Here is a 25,202-nt window from a genome sequence, read left to right as displayed (position 1 = left end):
GTATCGCTCCATGGTGCATCCGCACCTTGAGCATCGCATTCAGTTCTGGTCCCATATCTCAAAAAATATATAGCAATTAGAAAAGTTTCGAAGAATAACAACCAAAATGATAAAGGAGATGAAACTCCTCTCGTATGAGGAAAGGCTAAAGAGATTAGGACTCTTCAGCTTGGAAAAGAGACGGATGAGGGGAGATATGATTGAGATCTACAAAATCCTGAGTGGTGTAGAACGAGTAGAAGTAAATCGATTTTTTACTCGTTCCAAAAGTACAAAGACTAGGGAACACTTTGTGAAGTTACATGGAAATACTTCTAAAACAAATAGGAGGAAATATTTTTTCACTCAACAAATATTTATGCTCTAGAACTCTTTGCCGGAGGATGTGGTAACAGCAGTTAGCGTATCTGGGTTTAAAATAGAGAGTTGCACAGGAACAGAAATCTAACCTGTCTCTGCCCATCCCCACCTATCCCCGTGGGGAATCTATCCCGTCCCGCCTGTCCCCACGGGAATCTAACCCGTCCCGAATCGCCCCTGGCGCTAGTAATCTCCTCCATCCCAGCTCCGGGCTCGCTCAGCATTTACCATGCTACAGTCAACTTGACACCCCCCCCCCTCCAAGAAAGCCAGACTCTACAAGCAGTAAAAATTCTAGTTAAAGTAACATAAATCATTTTCTTCTGTACTCTGGTATGACAGCAAATGTACAGATTAGCATGACCCAAAGCAGTGCACAGCAAGTAAAGTCTGCAACAACACAGTTTATACTTAATTGTTCAGCCACCCTTAGGATTCACCTTTGGATTTAAAAAGCAAAACCATGTGCATGTAAGGACTGGATAAATGAATTAAAGCAAAGTTTAAAGCAAATGCCCTTACTATGTAATACTTGGTAGCAATAGTGAAACAGTGATAGAATATTCACATAGCAAGCAGCCTATGGCAACAGATTTATTTTCCACTGAACATAATTAACTTTGTATAAACTTGGTGGCTAATACTGTGATGAACTGGACAACATTGGCTCATTTAGATTGACGCTAATAAATAGATAGAAAGCCTGAATGTTGAGCACATGATTCTCATAACATGAGATCTGTTTTAGTGGCCCATTACCAGGAGAAAAAAAATCTCTGCACGAATGTAGTAGTGTTAGGGTGTCCCTTTAAACAGCTCCTCCAAATGAGACACAGATTACAATTTATAAACAAATTACTATTCTACCTATGAAAAATTATTCCGTTATTATGCTTCCTCTGTGTACATCTGTATACTACACAAGTCGGTATGATTGAAAATATAAGTGAGTTTAAATAAAAATGTTACCAACAATAAAGAACAACGTGGATGCAGCGGCTCATAGGTTTGTTTGCTTTGTTGTTTGGTCATGGTGATGACAGCTGTGCAAGGAATGGAAAACAGAGACTACCCTGTATTCAACTCCCTCCCACCCAAACACACACACACCATCCATCCACCTTTCCTTCAACCCTGGATGTGACATCATCCTGGTGGTCTAGTGGCTTGCTTCGGGGCAGGAAAGGTCCTCACACTTTCCTGCCAGCTGCTGCTGATCCTGTTACTGCTACATCTTGTTTAAAATGGCCGCCGAGAGTTCAAGCGGCACTTTAGTATCCGTGAGTTTGTTAACTAAAGAGTAGAGTTGTTTCAAATCTTTGTACTCTGGGCCTATTTTAGATTTATAGTAGAGTTTCTTGGATTGTCTGATAGCATAATTATACTTTCTCTGAGATGCCTTCCATGCATTTAGATGTTGAGTGTCCTGGCACTTTCTCCAGGCCCTTTCGAGTTGTCTGCAAGTGGTTTTAAGTTGTTTAAGGTTATCTGCACCCTTCTCCTCCACTGCTAACTCCAGACTCCGTTTTTTTTATCTTGCTGCACCATATGCCTGGAATAGACTTCCTGAGCCGGTATGTCAAGCTCCATCTCTGGCCGTCTTCAAATCTAAGCTAAAAGCCCACCTTTTTGATGCTGCTTTTAACTCCTAACCCTTATTCACTTGTTCAGAACCCTTATTTTATCACTCTCACTTTAATATTCCCTTATCTCTTGTTTGTCCTGTTTGTCTGTCCTAATTAGATTGTAAGCTCTGTCGAGCAGGGACTGTCTCTTCATGTTCAAGTGTACAGCGCTGTGTACGTCTAGTAGCGCTATAAAAATGATAAGTAGTAGTAGTACTCTCTATAAAATGGAGTGACGTTAGCACTGAGCTGTTGTTCTCTGTCTACTGACAGGGGGACATAACTCACTTGGCTGGAAAGTCTCAAAGAAAGGAAATTAACAGTTAAGTCCACATTTCCCATTATATGCTACCCGTCCCACCAAATATTGGTCTCATTATGTTACATAAAACATGTGGTAATGCTTGAATTAAACTTAGTGAGCTTTTTGTACCTAGGCCTTCTAAGGAACTGGTGTTACTGCTCTTACTGGTATATTATAAAATGATTGTGAATAAGAAACCTTGATGAATAAAGAGTTTTGCATTTACAAATGTTCCCCTTTCATAGGTTATAGTTCCTACTGGTATTAAAATTGAGCTGATCAACCGACTTTCCGAAGCAGGCCTATCTGTAATTGAAGCAACCAGTTTTGTTTCTTCCAAGTGGGTACCTCAAGTAAGTAAAATAGAAAAATTGTAAATAAGTAATATGTTAACTAATTAATAATAAAACAGTTATATGTAACCCCTTTTTTGTTTGCCTAGTGTGAGCTGCCTAATGTGAGTCTGGGATTGTGGAAAAAGGGCACCCAATTTATTTCTTGGTTTGGAAACGGGCTGGGCTCAGGTATAACCTGACAGGCTGATGCAAGCACAGTACCAAACTTTCTGTATTTTGAATAACTTAGAGGGGCATAATCGAACGAAAACGTCTATCTCCATGGGCGTTTATCTCCGAGAACGGGTCCGTGAAGGGGCGGACCGAACCGTATTTTCGAAAAAAAATAGACGTTCATGTTTTATTTGACAATTTGTGAGCTGGGCGTTTTTGCTTTTCAGCGATAATGGAAAATGAAAGCGTCCGGCTCAAAAACGAATAAATCCAAGGCATTTGTTCGTGGGAGGGGCCAGGATTCGTAGTGCACTGGTCCCCCTCACATGCCAGGACACCAACTGGGCACCCTAGGGGGCACTTTTACAAAAACAAAAAAAAAGGTAAAAGAGCTCCAAGGTGCATAGCACCCTTCCCTTGTGTGTTGAGCCCCCCAAATCCCCCTCAAAACCCACTGCCCACAAGTCTACACCATTACTATAACCCTAAGGGGTGAAGGGGGGCACCTACATGTGGGTACAGTGGGTTTGGGGGGGTTGGACGACTAAGCATTAAGCAGCAGAATTGTAACAGGTAGGGGGGGATGGGCCTGGGTCCACCTGCCTGAAGTCCACTGCACCCCCTAACAACTGCTCCAGGGACCTGCATACTGCTGCCAGGGAGGTGGGTATGACATTTGAGGGTGAAAATAAAAAGTTGTGAAACATCATTTTTTGTGGTGGGAGGGGGTTAGTGACCATTGGGGGAGTCAGGGGAGGTCATCCCCGATTCCCTCTGGTGGTAATCTGGTCATTTAGGGCACTTTTTGGGGCCTTATTCGTGAAAAAACAGGGTCCAGGAAAAGTGCCCTAAATTCTAGCTACAAACGCATACTTTTTTTCCATTAGCGGCAAAAGGCGCCCATCTCTGTTCGGGTGATAACCATGCCCCAGTCCCGCCTTCACCACGCCTCCGACATGCCCCCGTCAACTTTGTACGCTTCCGCGATGGAGTGCAGTTGAAAACGTCCAAGTTCGGTTTTCGATTATACCATGTTATTTGTTTTTGTGAGATAAACGTCCATCTCCCGATTTAGGTCAGAACTTGGGCGTTTTTCTCGTTCGATTATAAGCAGGTTAGTCCACCAAACATAACTTTACTTTGATTCCAGTTGATGAAGCAAAGAGATAAAAATCTTCAATATACAGGTGGCCAACTTATTTACAGTCATTCTCTCCATCTCTCCAGCACATTAATACATTAAAAATATTAGTTATAGTTCCAGTCAACCCCTTGATGGTATGATTTATTTCTTTTAACAAACACTCCTCTCCGCTTCACCTGGGCTGTTCCCAAAACAGATGACAAATTTCCCTTATCAGTATCTTGATTGAATAGATAAAACAGGCTTGTTGAAATTTCCCCACAGTTAGACTTTAAGGCTCTGCAGCCTGCACATAATCAGATCTTGAAATGTTTACTTATAGCCCCCTCTGCCTGAGGTGTATTCAGCTACTGATGGTTACTGGGTGTCTGGATGACTCTCAGGGGCATTTTTGAAAGAGAAGGGTGCCCATCCTCCGACACAAATCGGGAGATGGGCGTCCTCTCAGGATCGCCCAAATCAGCATAATCGAAAGCCGATTTTGGGCGCCCTCAACTGCAGTCCGTCACGGGGACAACCAAAGTTCACGGGGGCGTGTTGGAGGCGTAGCAAAGGCGTTCTTAAGAGATGGGCGTCCTCGGCCGATAATGGAAAAAAGAAGGGCGTCCCTGACGAGCATTTGGTCGACTTTACTTGGTCCATTTTTTTCACGACCAAGCCTCAAAAAGTGCCCAAACTGACCACATGACCACCGTAGGGAATTGGGGATGACCTCCCCTTACTCCCCCAGTGGTCACCATGCCCCTCCCACCCTTAAAAAATGTAAAAATTTTTTGCCAGCCTCAAATGTCATACCCAGCTCCCTGACAGCATTATGCAGGTCCCTGGAGCAGTTTTAGTGGGTGCAGTGCACTTCAGGCAGGCGGACCCATGCCCACCCCCCTACCTGTTACACTTGTGCTGGTAAATGTGAGCCCTTCAAAACCCACCCGAAACCCACTGTACCCACATGTAGGTGCCCCTCTTCACCTGTAAGGGCTATGGTAGTGGTGTACAGTTGTGGGGAGTGGGTTTTTGGGGGGGGGGGGGTTGGGGGGCTCAGCACCAAAGGTAAGGGAGCTATGCACCTGGGAGTAATTTGTGAAGTCCACTGCAGTGCCTCCTAGGGTGCCCGGTTGCTGTCCTGGCATGTGAGGGGGACAAATGCTGGCTCCTCCCACGACCAAATGCTTTGGATTTGGTCGTTTTTGAGATAGGCGTCTTCGGTTTCCATTATGGCCGAAAACCGGGGACCACCATCTCTAAGGTTGACCATCTCAACATTTAGGTCGACCATCTCTAAGGTCGACCTAAATGTTGAGATTTGGGCGTACCGGACCGTATTATCGAAATGAAAGATGGACGCCCATTTTGTTTCGATAATACAGGTTTCCCTGCCCCTTCGCCGGGACGTCCTTAGAGATGGGCGCCCTTAGACATGGGCGTCCCCATTCGATTATGCCCCTCTCTGTAAGCTCCAAAATCATCCTCTTTCTCCGTCTCTGTCAGAGACTTAATAGGGGTGAGAAAGTCCCCTGTTCCTCTTCACAAAAACAAGCCATCAACTACCAGTTCTGATAGTTGTCTCTAAATCTCTTTGTAAACTCTTGTCCGTTTATGACAAGTACTTTAGTTGCCAACCATTGAGATATGACAGGAAGGTTCCTGTATCAGTGAGCTGCTTCAGGTATGGCATGAAAAATCAAGGGGCTATCCCTTTTGAGATGTGTGGTCTAAGGCGGGAGATGACCAAAGACAATTTTTGGCATCAATCAAGCAGTTTAAATTACTCTTGGGGGTAGTTCACTTCTGCCACTAATGACCACCACTTTAGAGATCCAAACTCCTCCCTTGCATCCATGCCCCCCTTCAAAGACTTCCCCAAATTTCTGGAAGGTTCTGGTGCCAGAAGGTCTGAGATCCTGAGCAGGTGCAGGAAATAAAAGTTTAGGAAAAGGGCAATTTAGGGTTTCTAGGACTACAAAACGCTGGAATAAAATGCTGCAAAAATTCGCAGGTAGCCCCAAAACAGAAAAAGCTGCCAGCCAAAAAACAAACAAATAAAAAACAACACATATGCACACAGGCACACAACTGAAATGGGTAACAGCAGAGCTAAATTCATACAGCTAATCTGTTGAATTTCTCCCAATGTTACATATAGTTTTCTTAGCCTGTGTAATGCTTTGAATTTCAGCACATCCTCTTATCATTTACCCCTTATCTTTACTATCATAGCAAACTTGTTATTCTACACTCTGTCCTGAATATCTGTATCTGCTTACAATCTTCTGATTTCTTTTCTCTCTGTTATAAATAGCCCCCAGATAACCTGAGAAAGTATACAAAAATAGTACTCATAAAATCAGATTGATGAATCAAAGCTTAATTAAGCAATTTATTATTCAAATCATCCTTGCAAGAATGGGTGTGTATTCCGTCAGCTCTAACTTGGAGCTTGTCTCTATACACACACACAGATTTCTACAAGATTCCACAGATTTTATAGTTACATTTAAGTGTCTGCCCTTAAGTTTTTCTCATTGGCCAATGGTTGTCTACCTGTCTGCTAGGGTTCTGTGTAACAGCAGCTGGCCTCCCTCTCTGTAGTCGCTTTGTTCATAGTTCCCTGTTATCTCACAGATGTGGCCTTGGCTTATCAGCTCTGGGGCCTGCATTTATTTTGTAAAGCTTGCCAGCAGTCCTTCCTCTCTTTCCTTAGCTTCTCACAGAGAAACACAGCCAGGACAGGCAGGACAGAGGTAACTAAACACAATGGACAACACAAGAACTGGATCCAGACAAGGCAAGGAAAAGAAGGCAAAGGGCCAGAATTGGAACCCAGACAGGACAAGGCAACACTCGGAACGGGATTAAAACTGGGACCCAGAAATGCAAGATAAGGCAAAACATAGAAGTAGATTAAAACTGGGTCCAGAAAAGGGCAAGACAAGGACAAGGCAAGGACTGGATCCGGACAGGACTAGACTGAAGACAAAGCACACTTAGGCAAGACAGGGTAGGATCTAGGCAACAAGAATAACAGAAGCAAGACAATAAACAAGGCAGGAACAGGATTCAGGATTCTTGAACAGGCTTGGCTGGAACAGGATTCAGGATTCTGAAACAGGCTTGGCTGGAACAGAATTCAGGATTCTCAGACAGGATTCAGGATTCTCGAACAGGCTTGGCTGCAACAGGATTCAGGATTCTCAAACAGGACTCAGGATTCTCAAACAGGCTTGACTGGAACAGAATTCTGGAACGGGCTTGGCTTGACTGGAACAGGATTCTGGAAAGGGCTTGGCTTGGCTTGACTGGAAGCGGATTCTGGAATGGGCTTGGTTTGGCTTGACTGGAACCGGATTCTGGAACAGGCTTGGCTTGGCTTGACTGGAACCAGAGTCTGAAAGGGACTTACTTGGCTTCACTGGAACAGGAGTCTGAAAGGGACTTGGCTTAGCAGGGAACTGGGTCAGAACTAGCTCAAACATAGAGCAGGAGCAGAACCTGGCTCAAACACACACAGGAACAGAACTTGGCAGAAACAGAGCTCAAAGAGCCAGGAAGCAAACATGGCAGGCAAAGGATTAAGCAGACTAAGGGAAGACAAACAAAGAAGCAATGTGCTTACCAACACCCACAGCTGGATAGCAGTGAAGTAATCAGGTATGATGCTGGCTTCTACAGACTCGGAATAAACAGACAAGAACCACACACACAGGAAACAGAACAGGGAATACAGAAACAGAGCTTGGCTAAACACAGAGCTTAACCATAGCAAGGGTCAAAAGCAGGACTAGACTGAAGGCAGGAGCCAAGGGTAGAGTGAAACAGATACAGACACCAAGGGCAGGGTGCGGCTCTACAGCCAGGCTTTCAGGAAACAAGGTTCAAAAGCAAACACAGAAACAAAGCAAAGCATTGAAACACAGCACAGATCTTCAGGAGCAAAACACTCAGGAACAAAGCCAAGCATGGATATGCTCTAAATAGGTAACACAAGATTAAGAAACCTCTTGCAAAGGCAACATAGGAAAGCTCTCTGGGTCCTTATAAAGGAGTAGGCTGATGATGTCACAAGTAGGAAATGAATCAGAAGCAGGGAGACCAAAGCGGGGCTTGGCTAACAGGAAGAACAACAGGAAATGAAGCAGAAGCAGGGAGAGCAAAGCGAGGCTTGGCTTACAGGAAGAACAATAACAGGGAAAAAGGCAGACTGGAGAGGTCACAGAGTTAGATACAGAGAAACAGTAGGTCTGAACATAAGGGCACGGCCACAACCGTGCCAGGGGGACATTATACTTGTGACAGGCGGAGACCATGGGGTAGACAGGGAGGGGAAGGAGAGATCCTGGAACCAGCATGGGTGAGTAGGGAAATGCATAGGTCACATAGGTGCATGAGTAGACTCATGAATAGGTCACTCTCCTGACTTTTGACCTTAAAAGGGTCAAAACGTTTGTGACCTATATGCCAGTATATGGTAATTTATAAAGCTTCTCACAAAATGTATATTTTCTAAATAGTCATCACTTCCTTCCCCACAACAGTATAAAAAGATTTATAATTCAAAATTTTCTGACATCACCAAATAACACATCCAGCAACTTCAGAATAGGTATCTATTACCCAAACAGTATATGTACCTTACAAGACAGATGAGAAAATTAGGACCTAGACAGAGATTCTTCTTCAGGTACCTAAATAGCAAACGCTACCTTAAAAAATAAGTTTTCATCCTTGGCAAGTAGAATACTCCACCCTTACAGACAGATGACATCATCTGATGGAGTTAGGGATGGAGCATGTAAACAACGTTCTTAGAATTTAAAACTTTGCACATCACACTAATGCATATGTGTGTGATTTTCCACCCTGGCAGCATGATGCACCTCACCTCCATGGAAACAGGAAGTTGCATCAGAGGAGGCGGAGCGCAGCCTAGCGAAGGCCCCAAAGCTGTCTGTTTCAATCATTGTGCTGCCACTTTCGGCAGCAATCCAAGTGAGGACGGACTGAGGGAAAGGGAATGAAAAGGGAGAGCTGCAGGACTGGTGTGGAGAGAGAGTTGCTGCTGGACCCGGGGGAGGGGGGTGAGGGAGAGGTGCTTCTGGACTCAGAGAAGGAGGGAGGGAGAGATGCGGAACTTTGCTCTTGTGTGTGTGCTGCTGACGCACCATGTACCCCCTGCTAGTGGTAGGCATACCATGTGTTGGGAACCTCTGCTATAAGTTATACCATTCACTGCCACATTTAAGCTCTTGCACGTACACCAGCTCTATGACTAGTACAAATGCATGTGTGTAAATGTTAAGACATGGGGGCAAGTGAGGAGTGCTGTTTCTGGTGGCAGGTTCGCACTGAAGCATGCCTTTTCAGGGCTCTCCCATGTACTGATGGTGGCTACTGTGGGGAAATCAGGTCACTGCAGTTCCTGCGCCCAGTGTCAAGTGTTGATGGTGTCCGGCCTTTGCTGTGGCTGTGCACAGTGCTAACGTAACAGTGCAGGAAGATCAGTCCCCGGCGGAGGACCCTCAGTAGTCAGCTGTGGAGGCCTTTGATTTGGCAGGAACTTCCACCATTTTGCCTCAGGCTGTATCTGTTGTCGTTTCTGCCACTCCTCCCCTTCCACACTGACTAGATATGATGCAGGGGGGCCTTCTCCCTTCTCTCTCCAGTTTGTTCTTGTAGTTCATCAGGCATTTTGCCTGAGGCAGGATCAGTTTGGTGCCATCCTGCTTGGAGTTTTCAGGGGCTCAGGTGGATGCTGGTCCCTCACTCCCTAAGAGGCCCCAAGTTTTGGGCCCTCAGGATCCGGATGAGGTTGAGTCTCTGGTTTCCCTTCCTTGGTTGGATGGGACATTTTGGGCTTGGATCCCTGTTGAAGGAGGGGTGTGATCTTCCAGTAGGGAATGACCCCTCTTTGGTCTACATTTTTTGGCGGCCAGAGTTGCCATGTTTGATTACTCAGGTCTTGCTGTCCTTGAGTCTGGAGGATGACCAGACACAGTGCCCAGGAAGGGTGATCTTCTTCTGAAAGTTAATCGTCAGCCCCCCAAGACATTTTCATTCACTGAGGATCTCAAGGAGATGGGGGAAACGGAGTGGCAGTCGCCCGACTCTGCTCTTTGTATTGGGTGTGCTATGGCATGTCTCTACCAACTGCCTCTGCTGGAATCGGAGTGGTTTCACTTCCATAAGGTAGACTCACTGGCCATGGTGGTCACTAAGAAGACTGCTTTTCCAGTGAAAGACAGCATGGCTTTGAAGGACCCCCCCCCCAGGACTGTCGTTTGGAGGCACTCTTGAATTTCTCCTTTAGAATTTCTTCCTTGGCCTTACAGGCGACTATTTATGGTGGCTATGTAGCTCTTGCCTGTTTTCTTTGGGCAGAGCACCTTCCAGTTTATTTGGGAGAGAATGTGGAAATGGTTATCAATTTGGAGATGGGTAGGGCCATTTTAGTGGATGCCTTCTATGATTTGGTCTGGTCAAAGAGTGTGTCTTTGGCTGTGACATAGCTGCATTTAATTGTTTCGTGGACGTCGCATTGAAGTTACAGCTCAGTCAGCTTCCCTTTGAGAGGGAGTCTTTTGTTCAGCGAGGATTTGGGAAAGTTGGTTAAGGATTTGGAGGAATCCAAAGGATAGATCTCACCTAGTGTCTTGGGCTACTATTAGAGGTCATCTCAGGAAGGCCTGGAAGTTCCACCCTGGCAGAGCAGGTGGTGCTCAGAGAGGGCAGTTTTGGTCTAGTCCTTTCAGTCCTTTCGGGGGGGCAGCAATGTGGTGGACTGACCAGCCAGGGCAGCTCAACCACTTCCCAATCCTCCCAATGAAGGTTTGGGGGCCCGTGCTCCGTTCCCATTGCAGGTCATCTGCTGTTGTTTCATCTGAGATGGGCCCATATCACCTTAGACCAGTGAATGCTGGAGATACTTCATCTAGGCTATGCCTTGGAGTTTGCTCGTCCACTTTGGGATCACTTTCTGATCTCTCTCTGCAAATTGCCAACGAAGGTCTTGGCAGTCCGTTAAATCCTGGACAGGCTCTTAGCCTTGGAAGTGGTGGTTCCAGTTCCTGTGGAGCAGAGAGGTTCTGGTAGGTAGCCCATCTACTTTGTGGTGTCGGGGTCCTTCAGACCTATTCTGGACCTCAAAGTGGTCAACAGGTCCTTGAGGATTGCGCACTTCTTTATGGAAACTCTGATTGGTCATAGTCACCATACGGCAGGAAGAGTTTCTGAACTCCTTGGACATTTTGGAGGCATACCTGCACATTCCCATTCACTCCAGTCACCAGATGTTCCTGCATTTCACAGTCCTGGGACAGCATTTCCAGTTCAAGGCCCTCCCCTTTGCTCCCTGCATACGTTTTCCAAGGTAATGGTGGTGGTTACAACCCACCTCTGCAAAGAGGAAATCCGGATCCACCCCTACTTAGACAGTTGGCTGATTTGTGCAGAGTCCTGTGAGGAGAGCAAGCAGGTCACGGCTCAGATGGTGTCTTGTCTGCAACACCTGGGCTGGGTGGTGAATTTTTCCAAGAGCTCCTTGATTCCTTCTCAATCCCTCGAGTACCTCAGAGTGCAGTTTTATATCAGTTTAGTCAATGTGTTCCTGCCAGAGGCCAGAATCTACAAACTTCAGGCCCATGTCAAGGCCCTTTTTCAGGCTGTCTAGCCTTTGGCTTGGGACATCCTTCAATTGCTCAGCTCAATGGCATCTACCATAGAGGTGGTAGCTTGGGTGAGGGTGTACATGAGGTCACTACAGGGGGCTCGCCTTGCCTCTTGGAGACCCCAGTCAGATGACTTGCAGGCTCGCCTGTTCCTTCCATGTTCAACCCATCAGGATCTCCGGTGGTGGTTGAACAGGAGTCATCTGGAGCTCGAGATTGGCTTGAAGGCACCGGAGTGGACACTGGTCACCACTGATGCCAGTCTCTTAGGTTGCGGGACTCATTGTCCGTGTCAGCTGGAACAGGGTTGCTGGTCCCCGGCGGAGAATAAATTGCACATCAATCTGTTGGAGACCAGGGCCATTCGTCTGGCCCTTCTGGCCTTCCACCACTTGCTTTGCCACAAGGCAGTTTGGGTTCTATCAGACAGTGCCATGGCAGTGTCCTATGCCAACAGCCAAGGGGGCATGAGGAGTCGGCAGTTGGGCCTAGAATCAGACAGGTTGCTTGCTGGGTGGAACGCCATCTGCAGGCTCTTTCAGCAGCTCATATAGCGGGAACCATGAACATACATAGAGGACAATTTCCTGAGCAGACATTGGATAGATCCAGGGGAGTGGTCTTTGGCAGACGACGTCTTTCAGGTAATAGTCACCCATTGGGAAACCCTGATCATGGATCTTATGGCCAATGTTGCAAATGTGAAATCCTCGCACTTCTTCAGCCACAGGGAGGAGTTTATGGCCGAAGGGTTGGATGCTCTGGTCCAACCTTGGCTGTCCCAGGGGCTCCTGTATGTCTTTCCGCCATGGCCCTTGATAGGCCATCTCATTCAGAGGGTGGAGTGACATCGGGATCAGATGGTGCTGTTAGCTCTCGATTGGCCTCGTTGCCTGTGGTACAGAGATCAGATGCACTTGCTGTTCATGGATCCTCTTCTTCTGCCCCTTTCGTATTCGCTTCTTCATCAGGAACCCACTCAAATGCCAAATATCACTCAGTTCTCGCTTATGATTTGGCTCTTGAGCGGGCACATTTGAGTCGGAAAGGTTTCTTGAGAGGAGTGATTTCCACCATGCTCAGTTCCAGGATGTGGTCCACCTCACTAAAATACATAAGAACATAAATGTTGCTATACTGATATAAGACCAAAGGTCCATCAAGCCCAGTATCTTGTTTCTAACAGTGGACAATCCAGGTCACAAGTACCTGGCAAGATCCCAGAACAGTAAAACAGATTTTATGCTGCTTATCCTAGAAATACAACACGAGTAAGCACACACAGACGCTTGAGGCAGCTATCGGACTTGGTGACACTCCCCCTTGACAAAGTTAATACGAAACGGGGACCTGTCGGGGCTCAAGAGCGCACCAACCTGCCTAAGATAAGTGCTGTGTGCATTACCGTATTGAGAGTGTTGCATTAGACATTCGTCATATATTACTGTATAATTGGATTTAGGATGGTGGAGGCTGAGTCAATGATTAAGAAATGAACACTAACAAGCGATTCACCTTATGAGTGAAAGAAATATTATCGTGTTGAATATATGAGACTCTACCTCATCTTAAATAATTAACATAACCCCCACGGTTATTGTACTTGCATCTACACACTCTGTGTACATATTTTTTGTTATCCTAGAAATAAGCAGTGGATGTTCTCAAGTCCATCTTAATAATGGCTTATGAACTTTTGTTTTAGGAAATTATCCAAACCTTTTAAAAAAACCCTGCTAAGCTAACTGTTTTTAACACACCAAGTGTGGTGAATTTTTGAGGATTAGTGTAGTGGCAAGGGGGTCTCTCCCCTTCAGGCCCCAGTGGTGGAAGTTCTGGATTTTCTTCAAGCGGGGATGGATAAAGGGCTTGCCTTGTCCTCTCTGTGGGTTCAATTGGCGGCCTTATCATCATTTTGGAGCCCAGTAAAGGGCAAACTGTTGACTTTCCATGCAGATGTGTCCAGGTTTTTTCAAGGGTGCAAGCATTTGAAGCCACCGTTATGCAGAATTGTCTCTCCTTGGGACTTGAACCTGTTGTTGGATACCCTTTTCGGGGCTCCTTTTGCCCTTTGTCTTTGGCATCCTTCAAAGCTCGCCCTCTGAAGGTGGTATTCTTAGTGGACAACACTTCAACCAGATGCATTTCAGAGCTTCAGGCCCTTTCCTGTCAGAAGCCTTTTCTTCTCTTTTCCAAAGAGAAGGCGATTCTTAGGCCAGTTCCTTCCTTTTTGCCAAAGGTAATCTCTCCGTTCCTTCTTAACCAGGTGATTTCACTTCCGGTATTTGCTTGTAAGGAGGTTCCAAAGTCATTGTATCACGTAGACAATCATAATTCATTGCACTGTTATTTGAAGAGGATGAAGGAGTTTCTGAAGACGGATAGGCTGTTCATCATTTTGGGGGATCTGAGGAATGGTGAGGTGGCTTCCAAGGCTACTATAGCTAGGTAAATCAAGGAGGCTATTGCATTGGCTTACTTGTTTTCAGGCAGGCCCTTGCTTGCTGAGCTCAAGGCTCATTTGACTCAAGTGCAGGCCCCATCTTGGGTAGCGATTTTCTTGATTCCAGTGACAGACGTGTTCAGGGTGTCTCATCATTCTTTTGTGAAGCATTACTGCTTCAATGCTCAAACTCAGCAGGAGGAGTCCTTTGGAGCTTTGGTCTTACCTTAGGGATTCTGTGTTTCCCGCCTGTGTTAAGTACTGCTTTTTAATTCCTGCTCGTAGGAAAGGTGTAGGTATAATGACAGACAAGGTGTAATTAGACTTACTAGCTAATTTTCTTTCCTTGACTTTCTCCAGACCATTTCTGGACCTGCTCCTGCCCTAGGGGGGCAATTCATCATTTAATTTGTTTAACTGTATCTCGCTGTTGGTGTGGTTTGGAGTTCTGTGGAACTCCAGCAGTTTTGCCAAAGTGCTTTGACATTCAGTGAAGGAAAAAAAAGAGAAGAGGAAAGAAGAAGGAAAATAATAAACGGTTGTGGGAGAGCTTTAAGAGCAGGGCACATTTGCACAGTTTATAGTTATGTTGGTTATGGTTGTTCTCCCCCCCCCCCACCGGGTTCATTTGACGGTGACTGTTGTCCTTATCTCTGCTGGTTTTGTCAAAAGAAATACTGGCTGGCTTAGATCTGCGTTCTGCTTTATTAGGTGACATCACTCAGCTGTTCTCAGTCTCCCCATTTGCTGGTGGGAGGAAATATATCCGCTCGTAGGGAATGGTCTGGAGATATTCAAGGAAATAAAATTAGCAGGTAAGTATAATTTCACTTTAATTTCTCTTTAACAGTTGTTATTACAATAACACAAGTTAATAAAGATATCGACCACACCTCGAGTATTGTGTCCAATTGTGGTCGCCGCATCTCAAAAAAGATATAAAGGAATTAGAGAAGGTGCAGAGAAGGGCGATGAAAATGATAAAGGGAATGGAACGACTTCCCTATGAGGAAAGGCTGAGAAGGTTAGGGCTCTTCAGCTTCGAGAAAAGGCGGCTGAAGGGTGATATGATAGAAGTGTACAAGATAATGAGCGGATTAGAGCAGACAGATGTGAAGTGTTTGTTTACACTTTCAAACAACAACAAAACCAGGGGACACAAGATGAAGCTAGAATATGATAGATTTAAAACAAATAGGAGAAAGGTTTTCTTTACTCAGCGTGCTGCGTACGCCTTGTAGCGCTATAGAAATGCTAAATAGTAGTAGTAGTTAGATTCTGGAACTTGTTGCCGGAGAATGTAGTGACAGCAGGTGGCCTTACGGAATTTAAAGGGGGGTTGGACAGATTCCTGAGGGAAAACTCCATTGAACATTATTAATTTTTTTTTTTTGGGGGGGGGGGGGGGGGGTTGCCGGGTTCTTGAAGCCTGGATTGGCCGCTGTCGGAGACAGGATGCTGGGCTTGATGGACCCTTGGTCTTTTCCCAGTATGGCGGTGCTTATGTACTTATGTACTATTGGTCTTATCTATCATGGTATATTTCGTATTGTTATGCTCTTAATTTATTTTTGTGTATTTCTATAATTGTTCTTTCACATTGAACATGTAAAGTATGTTGCCTAGATCATTAAATCAAACTTCTACTTTCATACCCTTTGAATTATTTGCTTGTTTTTTCTACTGCAGGGGTGGAAAATATACAAGGTTATGATTACATGCATATAAATGCTTTCCCTTGAATCATTATCGTCTTTATTTCATTTTTCCTAAAAAAAAAGGCACTTTAGCAATAGGTCTAAAACTTTAAGGGCTGCTTTTACAAAGCCACACTATCGATTCCAATGCGGCAAATGCGACAAAGCCTATTCAATTCCTATGCACGGCTTTATAAAAGGAGACCTAATACAGACATTTTTTTTAGAATTTATTTCTCAAGAAAGAAAATAGGGAATAACTCTTTTTCTCCTCTCCCTGGGAGTCTAAAAATATTTCTCTTTTTTTTTTTGTTCATCTGAAACAGAACATTTTCACAGTTTTGAGATGTGTGTGGATGGATATCATATCCCTGCTAACTGTTAAGCGATAAGAAGGAGAAGTAGGAGTAGGAGAAAGCCGTGTTGGTTTTGGCAGATTTGTGTGTGGTCTTCTAGAACTGTTTATCTTTAAAGACAGCACAACATTTCCTAGCCCTTCTTTTTTGAGAGGTGAATGGTGGAGATTAATAATGTAGATTAAGGCATTAAGGAGGAAAGATCATATACATGTCATGTTGGACTACTATAAAAGCATTGTTTATTTATTAATTACTACATAATGGTTGACTTTTATTGTTATTTTATAAGAAACTAACTGTGAACATATTTTATCACTTATTATTTTTGCTTACACAAATAGAATGCATTTATAGGCTTGCTAGGGTTGAAGTTTCTTATTATAATAAGGTGTAAACTGTTTGGAATTATTTTAGGTGTCAGGCCCTAGGCATCTCATAATTTTAATGTAAAGGTTTCAAAGTTTCCCATGTTGGCAAATATATTTGAACAACTGGATCCTATCTTCCATGTGGTATCAGACAGCTGGGAACCTAACAGATGTTATCCAGGTCTTTGCAGGTTTGGGTCACTCCCTTCTCTGGTGGACAGTTTGGTCAAATTTGACTGTGGGACTACCATTCCAAATTATGCCTCCTCAGAAGGCGTTACAATGGATGCATCCAACCTGTGATGGGGAGCTCATGTATGGACTTCACTCCCAAGGGACACGGTCTGCTCAGGAAATAGATCTCCATATCAGTCTCCTTGAGCAGAAGGCCATTTAGAACGCTGTAAAGGCTGTCAGAGATCAGCTACAGAACCAAATTATTCTAATCCAAACAAACAATCAGGTGCGATGTACTATGTGAACCAGCAGTGGGGTAAGGGCTCCTACCACTTGTGTCAGGAAGTGATAGGGATGTGGCATTAGGTCCTCCTTCATGGGATGGTCCTGCGAGCTACATACCTAGCAGGAAGGGGCAACAGCCTGCAGACTGAGCAGGGGAATGCAGCCTCACAATTGGTCTCTCAATATAGACGTAGCCCACAATATCTTCCGAGAGTGGGGCACCCCTTCGGTGGATCTTTTTGCCACACATCTCAACAATAAAGTTCCCCTAGTTCTCTTCCAGGCTCAAGTCACACGGCAGACTAACATTAGATGCCTTTCTCTTACATTGGAGGAAAGTCTTCTGTATGCGTATCCTCCAGTACCTCTCATAGAGAAGTCTTTACTAGAACTCAAGATCAAGGATCTGTGATCCTAATCGCCCCTTATTGGCTGAGGCAGATCTGGGTTCTTCTTCCTCTGGAGTTGTCTTTCAAAGAACAGTGGAGATTGCATTGCTTTCCGACCCTGATCACACAAAATGAGAGGTTCCTCTTTAATAGGGTGATCACTGTGGAGGGTGTGGATGGCATGAGGAATGATCTGGCAAAGTTGTGTTTTTGGTGTAGGTCACTTCAACTTGCAGAGTCAGTGAGCTTCAGGCCCTAGTAGCTGATGCACCTGACACTAAGTTTCATCATAATAGTTATTCACATGCACCCTAAGTTCCATCCTATGGTGGTGCCAGATTTCCATTTTAACCAGTTAATTGTTCTGCAACATTTTCTCCCAAACCATATGCCCATCCTGGCAAAATCGTACTGCTTACCTTAGACTGCAAGTGAGCCTTAGCCTTCTTTCTAGACCAGTCTAAAGCCCACTTACAGTCCACCCAGTTTGTTTGTTTTTTTTACCCAAACAAGATGGGAGTAGCCATCGGCAGATGCACAATTTCCAGTTGGCTATCAGAGATTGCATCACCTTCACTTATGTCCAGGCTTGGGCTGACTCTTGAAGGTCATGTCAAGGCTCATAATGTCAGAGCCATGGCTTTGTCAGTAGCCCAGTTGAGGTCAGCCTCCATAGAGGAGATTTGCAAGGCTACAACGTGGTTTTCCGTCCACACATTCACATCTAACTACTGCCTTGAGTGGGATACCCGATGTGACAGTTAGTTTGGTCAGAAAGTCCTGCAGAATCTGTTTGGTGTCTAGAATCGAACTCCACCCTCCTAGACCCAGTTTTGTTATGTTCCATGCTGCACCTTCACAACTAGTATGTATATAGTTTCAAGTTAATTGACTTTGAGTCCTCAGTGTTTCAAGTCCCTACTGTCTTAGCATTCTTTTTTTTCAGTGAGCCTGGTAGCTAGGTGTTCCCACATGTGAAAATATAATTGGGCTTGCTTGTCCTCAGAGAAAGTGAAGTTACTCACTTGTAGCAGGTGTTCTCTGAGGACAGCAGGTCAGGTATTCTCACATACCCTTCCACCTCCCCTAAGAGTTGTATTCCTTTAGCTATATTACCTGACTGAGGGACCCGCACTCGCACGTCAGGCAGGAAGGCACCTGCATATGCATGGTGGGATGCTGATGGAATTTTCTTGAAACATCTATGCGCTAGCCAGTGTCTGCACCAGGCTCCTTTGGATGATGTCACCCACATGTGAGAATACCTGGCCTGTTGTCCTCAGAGAACATCTGCTACAGGTGAGTAACTTCACTGTTTAGAAGATGCTGAAAGTTGGTAGAAGCCTGGGAGAGCCTCATCATGTTAGGAGAAAAGGTTCTGGTGGCGCCATTCCCTCTGAGTATTTAAGCCCACTCCCTACTATCCCACTTTGTCTTAAGTCATTTACCACCTCTGACCTTGTGACTACAGGGAGGTCCCTTCACATATGCTTGTAGCAGCAGCCTAACAAAAGGAATCAGCTAGTTCTTACCTTAAGTGGCAATTAAAGGCACTTGCTAAAGGAGCAAGGATTCAAAAGGGATGAGGGACAAGAAACAGAACTAAAACAGTTGCTGCCTTGTTTTAGTGGATAGGAATGGAGAACCTGTCCACCCCTACAAAATCCTAAAGGAAAGGAGCAGGATGTCAGTTTGTGTTTCTGCTACAGCATCCAGGTGTGCTTTTCCATCCATACTATAGAAGGTTATAGTAATCTACTATTTATTACCATCTTATCTACTGGAGCCTTCCAACATCTAAAGGTTGGGGAAACTGTAAATCAATAATAAACATTGATGCATACTACTGCTAATCATTTCTATAGCGCTACTAGATGTATGCAGTGCTGTACACATTATATCCAGGTACTTTATCTGTCCCTAGAAGGCTCACAATCTAAGTTTTGGTATTTGGGGCAATGGAGGGTTAAGTGACTTGCCCAATGTCACAAGGAGCTGCAGTGGGAATTGAACCCAAGTTGCCAGGATCAAAGGTTGCTGCACTAACCATTAGGCCACTCCTCCACTCCCAGTCATCCCTCCTTGTTTAACATCTGTCAATATGAACAGCAGATAATCTGTGTGCTTGAAAGACCCTCACCAACCCAGTGAGTAGATTTAGAGGCATATTTTCAAAGCACTTAGCCTCCCAAAGTTCCATAGAAACCTGTGGAACTTAGCCTCCCAAAGTGCTTTGAAAATATGCCTCTTAACCATCTAAGGGAATTAAAGTAACCATTACTTGTATTTTCATCTATGTCTGGAGAGAGGAGGAAAGAACTGTAAATAGTTACTGTTTCATTAGTGAAGATAAAGTATAGTATGCCTAAAACATTCAAAGGACAGTACAGTTTGGTTTGGACTGAAAAGACTATGTGGAGTGGATTTCTAACTCAAAGTCTGGTGCTACTTACTGTGGCCTCCAAAGATAAATCCTGGTCCCACCGTTGATCTCAAACCAACACATTTGATGTGTACTCCTTCTGCGTCCAGGGCTTATACTAAACAGCTTTCTAGATGTGCAAAGGGGGGTTACACCTACTAGTCCATTTTGCCACTTTTTTGTCTCCCTTCTAGTCTCTTCCCTAGCCTGTTTCCTGCATTACCAGTCTGTCAAACATGTGGCCTGCTATAACTTTTTCACTGCCCATGGCTGCCAAGCCACATAGTTCTGGCATCAAGTACTATCGTGCCAATGATCAGAAGCAAACACAGGTGCTAGAGGTTGTTAGCACCATACTAGCGCCTGTGTTTGCTACCGCCCTATGATCAGAGACCCCAAGCGCGTGAAACGTGCTCGTGGGCTCTGAACGAGGCTAGCATGCAAATGCATGCAAAACAGGGCTCTTAACACAAGTAGTGGAGTGGAGGAGTGGCCTAGTGGTTAGGGTGGTGGACTTTGGTCCTGGGGAACTGAGGAACTGAGTTCAATTCCCACTTCAGGCACAGGCAGCTCCTTGTGCCTCTGGGCAAGTCACTTAACCCTCTATTGCCCCATGTAAGCCGCATTGAGCCTGCCATGAGTGGGAAAGCGCGGGGTACAAATGTAACAAAAAAAAAAAAGTATCATGCAAGTGCATGCTGATCCTATTCATCCCCAGTGACCAACGCGCCAAAGATTGGCTCACTGGCTGCGGCAAACCCTATGCCAGCACGGAGCAGGCGTTAGGGTTTGCAGGCCATTGGGGAGGAATGGTGAGCCCTATCCAGCATGCTAGCAGGCCCTTATTCCCCCCAATGCAGCAGCCCCCTGCAGGAACCTCAACCGACCGACGACCCCCCCCCCCCCAGCGACAGGGGGCTGGAGGTCCAGCGGACCTCCAGTCCCCCCGACCCCAGTTCAGGAGGGGGCTGGAGATTCGGTGGGTCTCCAGCCCCCCAACCCCCCTCCAACATTCTTGAGATGTCACTGGTGGCCCAGTGGGCTACGGTCAATCCCCCCCCTCACCCACCTGGTTGTCTAGTGGCCCTTCCCCATCCCCCTACCTTAGGTTGGAGGAGGGAGGCGGCCTCCCTCCTCTTCCATTGGCGCCGCCTGCAAAATGACGGTGCCCAAATCTTCCCAGAGCATCCTGAGATGCGCTGGGTGGGCTTCACACAGTTTCTCCATTGTATGGTATGAAGCCCCGTCCAACTCATCCCAGGATACACTGAGCAGAGCTGGGTGCTGCTATTTTGTAGGTGGCACAAATGGAAGAGGAGGAAGGCCATCTCCCTCCTCCAACTTAAGGTAGGGGGATGGGGGGATTGACCGCGGCCCACTGGGCCTCAAGGGACTTCTCAGGAATTCTGGGGGGGGGGGGGTTTGAGGGGGCTGGAGACACACTGGATCTCTAGCCCCCCCCCGAACCTGTGTCGGGGTTTGGGGGGGGGTTGGGAGGACCGCAGGTCCGCTGGACATCCAGCCCCTTGTCGCTGGGGGGGGGGGGGGGGTCGTTGGTCACCCACTGGGCCACCAGGGACATCTGAGGAATGTTGAGGGGGTTAGGGGGGGCTGGAGACCCACCGGATCTCCAGCCTCCCCTGAACCTATATCGGGGGGATGGGGGTCGGAGGGACCAGAGGTCCGCTGGACCTCCGGCCCCGTTTTGCCTTGCTTGGGGCAGGGGTAGTTGGGGTCTGGTGGTCCCATGGACCTCCAGCCCCTGTGTTTGACAGGTCTAGGCTTTTGACAGCTCAGACCTGTCAAACAAGTGCGGGAGGATCTTCCCGCACTTCTAGCCCATGACCAGAGAGAATTGTGTGCTTAAATTTGCATGCAATTATCTCTGATCATAGGTGCAGTAAAGCCCTGCGCTGTTCTAGCGCTATTTTTAGAGCGCTGTTTGGAGCAGCAGGGGGCTTTTGATCATCTGCCCATGAGAGAAGTACCCAAGTGACCAAATTAACAAATCCACCCCAGTCCGACCATCAGTATGGAGACCAGAGGGGTTGTGGCCACAGTTTGCTCATGAAACATGTGTTAGCTGAATTGTCAACCCATACGTATTCAAAACCTCTGTCACTGGTAGCCCATTCAGACCAAAATTGGAAAGAGAAGGTTTTAGTGAGGGGAGTAGGAGGTACGGAGAAGGAAATGTAGAAAAATATGGATCGGGAGACTTTATGAATGTATGTATTTATTTAAAAAAATGACCTAATTTGTATAGGTTAAAATTACCCCATCTAGTTTGCCACCCTTCCTTCTGGGCCTTGCTAGAAACTCTTTTTTTTTTTTTCGACTTGCATTGAATACAGACTGATGCAACAATATTTTTCTCCTTTCATTCCTGAATTGATGCCTTACAACTTGCTGAAAGTTTATGTTTTTGCTTAGACAATGTACTTTTGATTGTATGAAGATTAAAGAATGAATGTTAGGTGTTGTATCTCTTGTATGTTGTGTTTTCTTTCCTATATTTTAATGGAGTTCTTTTAGGATTTTTATGTTCTCTATTTTTTTTTTATTGATTACCCAGTGTGAGCTGTTTTGATTTGCTTCGGCAAGAATTGACGGTATAGTAAAATACAATAAATGAAATAATTTTTGAATATTTTATGGTTAAGGTAGAGCTTTCATTCTTATAGGTCATATAGATTTTTCAGTTCCTTCCTCTGATTTGGTACTTTTTAATTAATAGCATGTTTATTCAATTTGAAACAAGGATGTAACTGAATAATTATTTCCTTTTATTCTCCAAAATGTTTGTATTGCAGTGTTATAAACCTGAATCCTACATGCATGTTCTTGTGAATAATATGTCCTAAAACATTAATATCATTATTTGCTTAAGATGGCAGATCACAAAGAAGTAATGCAAGGAATCAAAAAATATGCTGGTGTACATTATCCTGTTCTCACACCTAATATTCACGGATTTCACTCTGCCGTAAGTATGGAATATTCTGTAAATGTTTAGATAATGTGAATATCACAGGATAACACACAGCTCCCTGTAGAAGGTATAAATTTATAGAAAATAAAGCACATTGTCCCACACAGGATCAGTAAAACTGGTCTCTTTATTAGAGTTGCATAATATATCTTATTGCAATAAGGAAAGAAAACACGGAGAGACGGCTCTATCCTTCCAAATCTCTCTGAAGAATGACAGTCTAGTGCTTACATTTATACCCCTTAAACATATATGAGGTAATTGATTCATCTGTACAAAATTCCTTAGCATCAGCATAACATACTTTTTAGAAGGCTGAACTTAATCTAAGCAAGTATGCTAAAAATCTAAAGTATGAGAACTTTAGTCTCTTAGATTGTAAGCTCTTTGAGCAGGGACCGTCCCTCTATATTAAATTGTACAGCGCTGCATAACTCTAGTAGCGCTTTAGAAATGTTAAGTAGTAGAAATGTTAAGTAGTAACATAGGTCAATGGAAAACCTATTACATAACATTTCTCAACTACGTTTAATAATAGACTAACATTTATTGCTTGTGTTTCTACAGAATATGCTTTACCTTTCTAAAAGAAGTCATCTATCACAAATACTGGTCAGTTCAGACCTTCTCTCTTCTCTGAAGGCCTTTCTTTGTCAATATAGATAAAGAGGTCTGCAGTACATTTCTACTTACTGGCCTTCTCCTAGGTCAGCTAAGCCAGCATTTTGTCAATAGTTCACTTAAGACAATTTCTTGCATTTCTGTTAAAAACATAAATGTAACTTTCTCAGTTCCATTTTCCTTACACAACTTAATTCCAAGTATTTTTCCAGTAAACAATGTGAGCAGGGACTGTCTTTCTTCTATGTTTGTGCAGCGCTGCGTACGCCTTGCAGCGCTATAGAAATGCTAAATAGTAGTAGTAGTAGTAAAGGGGCAGAGGGGATCATAATTGGGGGGTAGAGAAGAAGGGGGCTATGGATTCTTGGAAGGGGATCAGGAGGGAGGGAGTGGTCTATTGATCTTGGGGGGGGGGGGGGGTTAGAGGAGGGAAGACTGTAGCTGCTTCTGACTGATACCTGGAAATAATGCAAGTAATGTGTGTGCCAGCTGATATTTAGTGCTGTCACCCACCTAGCTAAGTGGGCAAATTTAGGATTGCTTTTTGTGCTGTCCTGTTTGTCTGCTTAGTTATGTGGGCACCAGCACTGAATATTGTTTGCCAACCTCACAACTGTCGACTCTTCCCTGACTCTGCCCTCCCCCAATGCCATTGTGTGGCTCTGTTTCAAAATGGCCATTTGTGTCAATATTATGCAGCACTACCCAATTAAGTGCCACTGAATATCAGCGTATAGCCAGCCCTGAATGATTTAAGTGGGAAGCAGCTTCTACAACCCACTTAAATCACTTTGAATATTGACCCTCTAGTCTTTTTATGTTAATTTATGAGGATTCTTCACCATGGCATCCTGGTCAATAACTTTCTCTATCCAATATATATCCTTCTGGCACAACTTTAATCCAGGGTGTATTTCTTATAGCAACGAAATTACCTCTTACAGCTTGTCTGTCTTTTCCTAGCCCAGGCATCCTGCCCCGGTATTTTCACCTACTAGTAGATGAATACTGCCCTATGGCTTATTTTCAGAGTCTTTCACAACAATCACATTTGCCCACCTATCAGCTTCCCCAAAATCTTAAAGTTCCTTAAATGTTAATAAAAATGTATCAACATTCCTTCCAACAAGCTCCTTCCTTATTTCAGGTTGCTACAACAAGTCCACTTGCATTCACCTTTGTAGTCCTCCTCTTCTATCTTGCTGCCCATCTTTCTTCTCCTACAAACAGTTTGGCTCAGGGACAGCAGAACATCTATTTGGTTGGAGAGGCCAAGAGGCTCATTTTCAAAGCACTTAGCCTCCCAAAGTTCCATAGAAACCTATGGAACTTAGCCTCCCAAAGTGCTTTGAAAATATGCCTCTAAATAAACCAATCTCCAACCTTGCTCCCAAGTCTCTAGTTGCTGATGCATTATTTGGCAAAATATTGTGCGACCATGGCTCCAGTGGCCCAACCCATTCCACTGCTTATGGTTTGGCTGTTTTGAATAAGCTTGCCAGCTGATCCCAGCTGCTCAATTACCTTCATAAAATGAGGTTAATAAATACCAATAAATAAGTAATAAATAAATGGGTAATGATGAGACATGACCTTCCCTGAGAGCTAGTGAATGGGACACTACTACACACTAGCTGTCAGGACTGCTGATAGTGCGACTGCACTTAATGCCACCTTAAGCCATTAAGTGCAGCCACACTATCCACAATCAAGTAGAGTGGCCATGGCCCTTAGAAACAGAAGCCTGCCTCCCCCGAACATCATCCTTCTAGCAAGTCACCCTTTGAACAGTATCCCACTAACAAGTGAATCCCTTGAAGAGACTCCCAAGAGACTTTCTCCAAAT

At 44.9% G+C, this 25,202-nt stretch overlaps 1 protein-coding gene across 3 annotated transcripts in view; it reads left to right on the top strand.

Moving 5' to 3' along the window:
* The window catches only part of HMGCLL1 (3-hydroxymethyl-3-methylglutaryl-CoA lyase like 1), a 167,201-nt gene that overhangs the window by 26,617 nt on the left and 115,382 nt on the right, over positions 1-25,202 (top strand). For 2 of the 3 annotated variants that reach the window (XM_030198980.1, XM_030198979.1), the window contains exon 3: positions 2,535-2,642. In XM_030198980.1, the coding sequence (XP_030054840.1) occupies positions 2,535-2,642 (108 nt within the window). Of the gene's footprint in view, positions 1-2,534; positions 2,643-22,633; positions 22,730-25,202 lie in introns of all 3 variants that reach the window. The other variant, XM_030198978.1, reaches the window with a different exon arrangement.

Source organism: Microcaecilia unicolor, chromosome 3, assembly GCF_901765095.1.
Source record: "Microcaecilia unicolor chromosome 3, aMicUni1.1, whole genome shotgun sequence".
NCBI lineage: Eukaryota > Metazoa > Chordata > Amphibia > Gymnophiona > Siphonopidae > Microcaecilia > Microcaecilia unicolor.
The sequence above is the reverse complement of the archived record's forward strand: the minus strand, read 5'-3'. Positions and strand labels throughout refer to the sequence as shown.